This window comes from Anguilla rostrata, chromosome 1, assembly GCF_018555375.3.
Source record: "Anguilla rostrata isolate EN2019 chromosome 1, ASM1855537v3, whole genome shotgun sequence".
Classification (NCBI taxonomy): domain Eukaryota; kingdom Metazoa; phylum Chordata; class Actinopteri; order Anguilliformes; family Anguillidae; genus Anguilla; species Anguilla rostrata.
Genome location: NC_057933.1, coordinates 77,213,937 through 77,226,594, shown reverse-complemented (window position 1 = coordinate 77,226,594; position 12,658 = coordinate 77,213,937). Strand labels below are relative to the sequence as shown.

At 47.6% G+C, this 12,658-nt stretch overlaps 1 protein-coding gene across 2 annotated transcripts in view; it reads right to left on the bottom strand.

The window, feature by feature from the left end:
• maco1b (macoilin 1b) overlaps positions 1-11,647 on the bottom strand; it is a 26,337-nt gene extending 14,690 nt beyond the window's left edge. For both annotated transcript variants that reach the window (XM_064302391.1, XM_064302401.1), the window contains exons 1-3: positions 11,355-11,647; positions 1,600-1,741; positions 68-194 (exon numbers count right to left, since the gene is read on the bottom strand). In XM_064302391.1, coding sequence (XP_064158461.1) covers positions 68-194; positions 1,600-1,741; positions 11,355-11,434 — 349 coding nt within the window. In that variant the 5' untranslated portion in view covers positions 11,435-11,647. The remainder of the gene's footprint in view (positions 1-67; positions 195-1,599; positions 1,742-11,354) is intronic.
• Between the last annotated feature and the right edge of the window lie 1,011 nt (positions 11,648-12,658).

Sequence of the window (12,658 nt, the reverse complement as noted above, 5' to 3'; positions counted from 1 at the left end):
CTTACAGACACGCCAAGCATCCCAGAGGCGAAGCCTGCATTTCGGACAGGCGAGCTGGCAGACGTACCTGTGTGCCACACGTACTGGACCCAAACGTAGGTGCTGGCGGCGAAGAACAGCCATTGGACGGGGATGAAGAGAAGGCATATGATGTCTGACGTAAACGCTACACAAACAAAAAATACTGAAAAGGCCTGCGAGGGGGGGGGGGGAAACAAAAACGCATATCTGTGTCAAAGAAGCCTCCCCAGCCACACACACTTCAACGCTTTACCTGAATCTTAAATACATCAATTTGAAAAACAACACATTTGCTGCACATCAAAAAGAAAAAAAAATCTGGCCAGAGTGATCTGAACTGCATCACTTATCTGAACCGTTCACACAAAAACAGATGCAGGTTTCATAACCGCATGAATGACCTCATTAGGATGACACTTGGCCACCTGGCTCTGTGTTCACTGTGTCCCGGATGCTGTGGCTGTGGCTGCCTCTTCATTTTGCAGACACGTTTGCCACTCTTTCCTCTGCATGTGGGTGATACGCAAGCTGCAGGCTCATTAACCTTTTAAGGAGTGAGGTCACAAATACGCGATTGGAATGTTCTTGACCGAACGTTCCAATGCTGATGTCACAATCGCTACTGGTGACTGAAAGCAACGGAGTTCTGGAACACTGAGAATCAGAACGCATAGAATTAGGACTTAGAATTTTGAAGGGTTAAGAGTTCCCACAAATATTCTGCATCATACATGCATCTCCACATGTAGCTGGTTAGCTGGTTTTGGTCAGCTAGCAAAGGGGGGGGGGGGGTAAATTCCAACAGCGCCCCCTACAGGACAGCATGTAAATATGGGCCAGACCTCCAGCTCTCACGTTTAGAAAGGACAAAATTTGTTTATGATTTTTGCATTAATTTCTGGGTATACACATTTGAAAAAGGCGAGTATCCGTCACCATCTTGCGGCTTAATTAAAATGCAATACATCAAGCGAATGCACGAGGTCTGTTGTTGTTGCTGCTTTTTGGCACCGCCGTAGGGGGTACATCACCGCATTACACAGTCAGGTGACTAAGTGCTGAACACATTCATCTTGTTGACTGTTGAGTCACGTGACAAAGAAAAAATAATAATAAAAAACAGATGGGACCCAAACGTGTGCGGGAGGCTGTGCCAGCCTGGCTGGGGGGGGGGGGGGGGGCACAATTGGCCGTAATACCGTCCAGGGAGGGAGGGAGGGCTGCGGTAGTGCCCATCGCACAACAGTGCCTCCTGTGGTCGGTTTGGGTACTGCAGCCTGCTTCCTGCCTACACCAGCTGTGTTCATGGTCCCCCCCCCCCCCAATTATTTTCTGTTCTAAATACTGCTGAGGTAATTGTGCGTTTGTGCATGGCTTATTGTGAAAAATCTGTAAAAAGTTAATTTAAAAAAAGGGGGAATATTGGTGATACTGGCCAGCCTGATATCCTAAAACAGGTACCCAAGGCCCCTCAGCTGTCACGGTTGGCAACGGGGTGGGTGTTGGTGGAGGGGCGGGCGTTGTGAAGGTGGGCATTGTGGGGGGGGGGGGTTCTTTGCTTTGGCGGGACACACTCACCAGGCCCTGGTACCTGAAGGAGTCGTACACGCTCCGGATGAAGAGCCAGAGGGGCCAGAGGTACTCGAACCTGAACTCCAGCACAAAGTCCGCCAGCAGCACCAGCGCCCACACCACCAGGAACTTCAGATACAGGAACGTACTGCAGAGAGAGAGAGAGAGACACACACACACACACACACACACACACACATTTTAAACTCCGGTTCAGACCACACTTACACGTGCCCCGAATGCCCCACATTTATTTTTAAATGTCACAGAAGCCTCAGACCATGTAACTGCTCAATGTCAACGTCCATATGTACATGTCAGAGTTTTCACATTGACTGTTAACTTGATGCACCTGTCTGTTTACACAGGAACATCAGAGCATTTACTCAGGGATATAACGGCAGCACCTTCTACAGACACAGAGAATGAAACAGAGCAATACCCACTGTATCTACAGGTTTGGGTTCATAAGCTACTCAAAACTGTACACACACACACACACACACACAGATGCAGACACACACACAGACACACACAGACAGACACACACACACACACACACACAGACACAGTCTCACACACACAACGACACACACACACACACACACACAGATGCAGACACACACACAGACACACACAGACAGACACACACACACACACACACACAGACACAGTCTCACACACACATAGACAGACACAGTCACAGACTCTGGTTCACTGTTGAACATCCTCTCAAACAAACTGGGGTACTTATTGACCTGCTCTGGTTCAGTTCAGCTCACCGACAACACATTACACTCAATTAACATCTCATCTACACACAGCTCTGTGTTAATGCACAGAGGACTGTTAACGCTGGGAAATGATACAGGATACATCACATTAACACACACACAAAGACCTGTATAAATGCGCAGTGAACAGTTAACATCAGGAAGAAGGCACATCACATTAACACACAAAGCCCCATAATGCGCACTGAGCTCTTAATGTCAAATGAACACTCACAGGAAGCTTCATTCTCCATCATTTACGCCACTGGAATGGATATCATGTAATGACCTTCTTCCCCAGCTTCCTGGGACCCCCCCCTGTACCGCACCCCCGCCCCCCCTCCAGCCCCCCCCCGCCGCCCCCCCACAGCATTACAGCGGGGAGGTCTTTATGCAAGTTCAGCTGGGCCGTGCATCATCTCAAACACTGGGCCAAAGTTTGCACCTGACGTAGATAAAGGAGAAACAAACTACAGGGTAAAAAAAAAAAAAGCAAAAATGCACCAGTCTCCACACCGTCGGAGACGGGACGCTGAGGAGCACGTCGCTCCGGACGCAGGTGGGCACCAGGCGTAAAAGCCAGCGTGCCGAGCGCATCGTTTTAAACCCTGGTGCTGCTGCTGGAGATCAGTGGCAAACGTCCTGTGTCTTTTTTTGGGCTAAGCTGCTTAGCGTTGGCAGTAAGAAGATACGTTTGAGAGGCATTTATTCTGCCTTTGCCAAGATGCCCCCCCCCCCACCACCCCCCACTGCCAGATTTCCCCTCTCTGACTCTCTCCTTCAGAAAACACAGCAGGATTACCGACCTCTCAAACCAGTCAGCGATACACACCACGCACTAATGCACAGCTTCCTATGTTAACGTAACACATCAAATCCTAATATTAACAGTTCCCCATGCATTAATAAAGGCTTTTCTATGAATATGTTGCACTGTTCTTTTTAAAGATGGCAGCACTAGGAGCGATGAACGGGGCGTGTAATGCAAACAGCAGACGAGATGGATCCTAGTGAAGCTGGAAGACCCAAACGGGCAGGTGTGCCTTTCACAGGCGCCATGAACGGCTCGGTCGCATTTTTAAAAAACTTAACGACGCCCCTGACCGTGCGCAGTGACAACGGGCGGACCGCACTTACGGCGCAACGACAGGAAATAATAAACAATAACGACAACGCGGGGCGGCAAAGATCTCATTGCAAACGGAGAAGGCTTCGCAGCAGCGAAACAGAGACGCACACAAGCCCCTGTTGGCACACTCGTGTCAAGCGTTCCATGTCCACCGGCCCGGCGTCTCGGACAATACGCTCCCCCTCAGAAACTCAACAACCCCGACCTGAGAGAGAACGTCACGTGACATCGCGCGAACGTGGCGGCGCGCAAGGCGAGCTACACCGTGAACGGAAAACAATCGTCTCGAGGCTACTTTAAGCCATTAAAACACACCGCGGAGTCAAACTTCCTCCATGGCATGACAATAAAACATGTTGTGCTTGCAGAGACAGGTGTGTAACCACACAGTTAATCACTGACAAGCGTCAGTTTTCCCATTCGGTCTACTTTTTTTTTTTTTTGTTTTTTTTGCTTAAACGTCATCTTTCCGAGCTCTAGACACCGGAACACTTTGCGGTCGGAAGTTGGAAAAATAAGGTCGGAACTTCCCACATCCGACTTTGTCTGGAGTGCAGTGTGAAACACAAGGGGGTTTAAACACATGATGTCACAACGGGGGTTAAACACATGATGTCACAACAGGGTTTAAACACATGATGTCACAACGGGGTTTAAACACATGAGGTTAAACACATGATGTCACAATGGGGGTTAAACACATGAGGTTAAACACATGATGTCACAATGGGGGTTAAACACATGGCGTTAAACACATGATGTCACAATGGGGGTTAAACACATGATGTCACAACAGGGTTTAAACACATGATGTCACAATGGAGTTTAAACACATGATGTCACAATAGGGTTTAAACACATGATGTCACACGGGGTTTAAACACATGGGGTTAAACACATGATGTCACAATGGGGGTTAAACACATGATGTCACAATGGGGTTTAAACACATGATGTCACAATGGGGTTTAAACACATGATGTCACACGGGGTTTAAACACATGGGGTTAAACACATGATGTCACAATGGGGTTTAAACACATGATGTCACAATGGGGGTTAAACACATGATGTCACAATGGGGTTTAAACACATGATGTCACAATGGGGGTTAAACACATGATGTCACAATGGGGGTTAAACACATGATGTCACAATGGGGTTTAAACACATGATGTCACAATGGGGTTTAAACACATGATGTCACAATGGGGTAACACATGATGTCAAATGGGGGTTAAAAATGATTCCATGGGGTTAACACATGAGTCACATGGGGTTAAACAATGAGTCACATGGGTTTAAACACTGATGTCAATGGGGTTAAAACATGGTGAAACACATATGCCATGGGTTAACATGATGTCACAATGGGGGTTAAACACATGATGTCACAATGGGGTTTAAACACATGATGTCACAACGGGGTTTAAACACATGATGTCACAATGAGGGTTAAACACATGGTGTTAAACACATGATGTCACAAAAGGGTTTAAACAAAATGACCGATGTCATAATGGGCTTTTAAAAAACCAGGGCTGGGGGAGTGTGGTGTTCTGGAATCTTCTCGACACGCCCTTCCAGCGTCACGAAACCCATTGTGCTGATCACACGCCAGGCCACAGATTGCAAGCTGCGGCGGGAGCTGCACGCCCAGCTGAACGTAGCGAGCGCTCAGGCGGGGCGGGTACACACCTGGCTGTACCCGGCCCAGCCCTGGGACGGGCCACGGCGGTCAGGAGAGCCGTCATCTCCAGCGTGCAGGTCACAAACACGCCATGCAAAGTCATTCCCTTTCACCGCAGACCTTTCTGCATGAAATCCCGGTTCATTATCTCACACTCAAATAAAACTAAACGTTCTTAAAAAAAACACAGCAATTATAGTCATATAAATTTTAAATATGCATATTGAAATAAATAACCAAATATTCTGATTAAACCAAATAATGAAAGAACATTTCCATGTACCCGTAAGCAAGATCTCAACAAGAACATGTGCTCACGATACAAAAATGCCAAGTTATACAAAGCACAGTCATCAAGTCATTCATGCGTGAAGTGATTTGTGAAACATGTCTGTTCACAAGAAGGCAGAAGGTTGAGAAGGTAATGTTCTTAAGGGCTGTTGTGGTTATTTCAGTGGGGAACCCTGAAAAGTGCCAAACTCGCGGTGCTGTATAGGTATGGGATGGGGCATGCCGCCCAGCCAAGCCGTAACTTGGCGGGATGGCTTGCCTGCCATTCGTAAGCCGCGGTACTGCAGCCGGTGATGGGTGCTGGATAAAGGGGTCCAGGATCAGCCCCCCCCCGATCAGCCACAGGGGGCTCAGTCCAGGGGACAGTTTGGGTCTCCGGCCAGCTGCCGGCCTCAACACAGCAGACATCTCTCTTTCTCTCTCTCTCTCTCTCTCTCTTTCCATCTCCATCCATCTCTGTCCCCCTCTCCCTCCGTTTCTCTCACGCTCTCTTTCCCCCCTCTCTCTTTCCTTTCCCTCTCCCTCCCTCGACATGCTCAACACATGAGCCTCCACAGAGGTCAAATGACATGACCTCGAAAATGACATCACAGTCATCAGAAGCTTATGTATAAATGCGCCATGCTGCACAGCGAGCTCGCTGCCTCACAGGGGTGTATGGAGGACAGAACGCGGCCCAGAGGCTGCTGGGAGTTTGTGTGGGAGGGCAGCCGGTCATCACAAGATCCTGACACATTATCAAGTCTGAATGTCAAACACCCATAAGATTAGCATCCAGCATCATTTAGGCCCGGACACTGCTTAGCCAGGGAGAACTACACCGCTAACACCTTCTGGCGTACAGCCCAGTACTGTCACAAAGACACTTCACAGAGTAGCAAGGCAAGAGACAGAGCAAAAAAGAGCAAACAGAGCAAACAGCAGGCCTGAACCCCTCAAATAGAAAGCACATAAAGTAAAAAAAAAAACTCCCAGTGGGGAGAAAACCCTCAAATAGCGATGAGAAAAAGCTCCCCGATGGGAAGAAATCTCGAGGGGAACCCGGCTATGGAGGGGGGGGAGCCCGTCCTCCACTGGCCGGCCTGGTGTAAAGCACAGCCATAATGGGGGCACGGGGGGACGAGGGGGTGAACGGATGCAGAGATGGTAGAGAATGAAATGGGGGGGTGGGGGGGGGGGGGGCAGAATGGAGCATGACTGAGGGACATGGACGGGGGGAGGGGGGTTGTTCCATCAACATCACAGTGACACTCCTGTCCGGAGGGCCACTCACAGCAGTGCCCCTCCATCCTCCGACTGTCAATCAAGCAGAACGGAAACAAACGTCCGACACCCTCACACCGACAGCAAATCACACGTGATCCAGCCCCAGTCTAGCGGGGCCCAGTCTAATCCAGCCCAGTCTAACGGGCTCACTGACCCCCTCAGCTCAAGAGTGGAGAGCGCTCTGCTGCAGCAGAGTCACACACACACCGACCTGAGTCACACACACAGACCAGAGTCACACACACTGACCTGAGTCACACACACTGACCTGAGTCACACACACTGACCTGAGTCACACACACAGACCAGAGTCACACACACAGACCAGAGTCACACACACTGGCCTGAGTCACACACACTGACCTGAGTCACACAAACTGGCTTGAGTCACACACACTGGCCTGAGTCACACACACTGACCTGAGTCACCATCACAGACCTGAGTCACCATCACAGACCTGAGTCACACACACACTGACCTGAGTTACACACACTGACCTGAGTCACACAAACTGGCCTGAGTTACACACACTGGCCTGAGTTACACACACACTGACCTGAGTTACACACTGACCTGAGTTACACACAGACCTGAGTCACACACACTGGCCTGAGTTACACAAACTGGCCTGAGTCACACACACTGACCTGAGTCACACACACTGACCTGAGTTACACACACTGGCCTGAGTTACACACACTGACCTGAGTTACACACACTGACCTGAGTCACACACACTGACCTGAGTTACACACACTGACCTGAGTCACACACACTGACCTGAGTCACACACACACTGACCTGAGTCACACACACAGACCTGAGTCACACACACACTGACCTGAGTTACACACACTGACCTGAGTCACACAAACTGGCCTGAGTTACACACACTGGCCTGAGTTACACACACACTGACCTGAGTTACACACTGACCTGAGTTACACACTGGCCTGAGTTACACAAACTGGCCTGAGTCACACACACTGACCTGAGTTACATACTGACCTGAGTTACACACTGGCCTGAGTTACACACACTGACCTGAGTTACACACACTGACCTGAGTTACACACACTGACCTGAGTCACACACACTGACCTGAGTTACACACACTGACCTGAGTCACACACACTGACCTGAGTTACACACACTGACCTGAGTTACACACACTGACCTGAGTCACACACACTGACCTGAGTTACACACACTGACCTGAGTCACACACACTGACCTGAGTCACACACACTGACCTGAGTTACACACTGACCTGAGTCACACACACTGACCTGAGTCACACACACTGACCTGAGTCACACACTGACTCAGACCTGAGTCACACACACTGACCTGAGTCACACACACTAGCCGCTCTTTGCAGCAGGTCAGCCCAGCCAGCAGGAGGAGGGGAGCAACGAGCGAGCAAAGAGTCAACCACCGGCATCGACTCCGCAAATTAACCGTTTCCTTGCCACTTCAGAATTAACATTCCAAACAAACCGTCAGCGTCTAAAATATTGAAAAAGTGCACGCAATTCAAGTGATGTGACGATGTCAGAAATGACGGGGTGAAATCGGGGGGGCGCGAGAAACCCGCCTCACAGAACCGAGCTGCTGCCTCGGGGGGCCCGCAGTACCGGGGGCAGCCCGTCAGGGTGCAGCGCCCGGCCCCAAAAACGGAGGGTCAGGTGGCCCCTCCAGATAACCCCACCCGCAGAAGGGGGATCGCACACAAACAGCATTAACCGCCGACAGAAAGTGTAGCAGGTGTAGAGACAGAGGATCAGACAAAATTAAACAATGACAGAAAGTGTAACAAGCGCAAAGAGACAGAGGATGACAGACAGAATTAAACGATGACAGAAAGTGTAACAGGTGTAAAGAGACAGAGGATCACAGGCAGAATTAAACGCTGACAGAAAGTGTAACAGGCGTAAAGAGACAGAGGATGACAGACCGAATTAAACGCTGAGAGACAGCGTAACAGGCACACAGAGACAGACGATCACAGACAGAATTAAACGATGACAGAAAGTATAACAAGTGCAAAGAGACAGAGGGTCACAGACAGAATTAAACGATGACAGAAAGAGTAACAGGCACAAAGAGACAGAGGATGACAGACAGAATTAAACGATGACAGAAAGTGAAACAGGTGTAAAGAGACAGAGGATCGCAGGCAGAATTAAACGCTGACAGAAAGTGTAACAGGCGTAAAGAGACAGAGGATCACAGACAGAATTAAACGATGACAGAAAGTGTAACAGGTGTAAAGAGACAGAGGATCACAGACAGAATTAAACGATGACAGAAAGTGTAACAGGCGTAAAGAGACAGAGGATCACAGGCAGAATTAAACGATGACAGAAAGTCTAACAGGCGTAAAGAGACAGAGGATCGCAGGCAGAATTACACGATGACAGAACAGACACTGAGGGGGTGAAACGAGTTCGGCTGGCACCCCTGCCTGGTTTGCAGATGGGACAACATTTCACTCACTCTTGGCATACGGCGGCTAATTGCGGTGGCTCAACAGTCTGGGAGAACCTGTTTTGCTATCACAAGAACAACATTTTCTTTTTTTAAATAATGTATGCGTTACCCATGGAAAAATAATGGTGGAGAATAAATCGACAAGGATTCTTCAAATGTTGTAAATACAAGAGCAACATAATTAGCAGGCGAACACAAATGATTATTCTGTCAAATAAACGCTCAGAGTGGTTCTGATCACCTCATACTTTGAAGACCATGACAAGCACACCGTTGCATTGACATTACTTTACAAGTCAGCTTTATACTGGGACTTTATTCAACTGTCACTCAAAGTGAAGGAAGGTGCAACGCGTCAGTTCCTAACGTGACATCATCTGTCCATGAGAGTTTTTTGGTAAGATGAGACAAAAATAAATATTTTTTAAGTGATGGAAAGCGGAACATGTGGGGCAAAGGAGAGAACAGCCCATAATCCAAAGCATTCCACCCCATCTGTGAAGTATGGAGGAGGTAGCGTCATGGCTTTGGCATGTATAGCTGCTGCTGGAACAGGCTCGGTCATCTTCACCGATGATGTAACAGAGGATGGCAGCAGTAGGATGAATTCAGAAGAGAACGGACCGATTTTGAATGGCTATGCACAAAGAAATTCCGCCAAACTTTGTCAGCTGGTGCTTCATCCTGCAGCAAGACAATGACCACAAGCACAACTGCCGACGCAACCAAAGCATTTATCAATGGGGGAAAAAATTGGACAGCCGTGGACTGGCCAAGACAGTCACCTGATTTAAATCCAATAGAGCACGCATTTCACTTGCTGAAGAGGAGACTGAAGACAGAAACTCTCCGAAGCAACGATCAACTGAAAGTGGCTGCAGTGAAGGCCTGGAAAGGCATTTCCAAAGAATAATACCAAATGATGGGTGATGTCAGTGGGTTGTAGACTTGATGCAGTGTGCAATCAAATATTAGACTTTATTGCTCTGATTTACTCTTAAGTTCATCCATTAACTTACATTTGCACAACAGAAAATATGAGTACAAAAATAAGCCATAAATACCATAAAAGCTGATTGTACTTCGGTCTCATATTCATCATTTGATCTCAAATCATAAAGTATATAGCAAAACTGACAAATTTAACTCGATAATATACCACAATTTACCATAAATTACCATAATGTGGGAGGGCACACTGTAAATGTTAATACAGAGTTGCTAATAATTGTGTAAGCATAATTAGTTAACGTTTACCAAAACACCGTCGAAGTGAAAAACACGTTGGGAAAGCTACCAATCACAAATAGCAAAGAACAAGCGGTTAACACGTTACACTCTCAGTCCATGAGTTTTACGGTGGAAACATCTCCATGTTGTTGCCACTTGTCACCGGTCACATGTGTTAGCTATCCCAAGCTAACTAAGCAAACATGACACGATGACAACCACAGCCGCCTCAAAACCGGCAATTGCAAACTAAAAGTTACCTACACTTTCTAGGTTTACTGTACAGGTGCGGAAAGCTTTCCACTAACAGCATGACAGGCCGATATGAAGTTGGAGTAGCTTTTTTATCTTTAATTTTTTCTTTGCTAGGTAGGTTTTGAAGTCGCTCCGGATAATAGAGATTCTAACAAACGAATGACTGAATGAAAAGATACTCTTAAATTACGCGCTAAACTGACTGGTTAGACAAAGCTGTCAAAACAAGCAAACCATGCTGCACACCCCCAAAGCAATGTGCCTGCTTGTTTATACCTAGGCGGCTGGCTATCTTTTTCGATTTTACTTTATTCTTCCAAGCGATGTTGATGCATTTAAGGCGAGCCCCTGTTTGTGGATTAGGGCCTAACAGCCACAAACTAATGGTATCAAAATACATAGAGAGCAAGCAAAGCTGGGCAAAGCTAAACAACTTGGCGATCAAGGGCTGGCTAACAGCTAGCAGCAGCACGGGACGCGCATTCCGACGCTGCAAGCTCTTTCTCGCCCGAGACAGTTCGCGTCCAGCTGGGACGCGTGCACCAGACGGAGACACCTGACAGCGCCGTTTCCTCCGGGAGAAATCTCTGGGGTATCCATTATAATCATGTGAACCCACAGCTGTCTGCGTACCTGCCGTATATACCCTCGGTGATTCGGTTCCGTTTTAACGGCCGCCGGAGTTTGCTGCAGTCCGCATTGCGCCGCTTCATCCTCCTCCCGTTCGCTTAGGCTTTCTATTTCCTCTGGTAATAATTTCCAGCTTTTTTCTTTATCGGACAAAAATAATTACGTAAAAAAACACGACAGATATTTATCGCCGTTATAATTTTTTCCCACTGGAAACAAAGAAATAAATAAAGACTTCCAAGTAGACCCTCCTCTTTTCTTTCAGCGCAAGCTCGATGAGCCGCGCGCTGTTTTTGCGCAGGTGATGTTGAGTGGCTTGCGCGCCATCCAATCACGTCCTTCAGAAGCATAACGCATTTAGATCGCTCCTACAACGGACCAGTCATATTGGCTAATCCGCAGTCACTTATGCAACTCTCTCAAAGAAATGGAAGGGGGCGGGCCGCCAACGGTTTCAACAACAATGCCTTGTCAGACCAATAATCGCCTGCGCTGACGAATCACTCGCTTCTGGTTGGCCCATGTCCACCGTGGAGGTGGACCTGCCCTCGGCTGTATGGTACGTAGGCCTACGCTATTTGCGTTGACGGATCAGAACCGTGCACAATGACGACTCCCTGCGTTTCTGAATGGACAGGGGCAGACAACCTTGTTACCATAAATGTGCTCAAACAATATTATATGTGACATGCAGTCCGCAATCGATCACCCAGTAATAAAATAGAATTGGCGTGAAAGTTGTGCATTTTATGTTGGCGCGACAAGGGAAAATGGCATCACAAACTACCATTTAATTGGAGGACTGAGAAGAGCTGGTGCTGACTACATTTGCACACTGCACTGGAATATAGATGTGAAAGAGATAGTGCGCACTGACAGTCTCTCGCGCAGACAACGAAAACATGGATGTTTGGCAAGCTATGATTGTCCCTTGCCGATTCGTATAATCACGTATATTAAGCTACCCTAGTCAAATTTTTTGATAGAATATATATGTGCAGACCATACAGGTTGCACGCGCCTTGTATTAAAAAATATTAGAATTAAAATTATGGAAGAACAAAGCCGCATCAGCATATTCTGACAAATATTATGTCCATAATATCTTGAAATGTAATCACCAAAAGACTATTCCACACAACAGCCAATTTAATCAAATTTAATTTAATTAGTGATCAGTGACCACCATTATGAGTCAGTGTGTTCTAGGTTCAAATAATTCATTCGTTACTTTTGCTGCACATTGGTATCTGCACAGAGTGGTTGTTTTCATACAGCTAAGTAAAACGCAGCAATTATGTGTTATT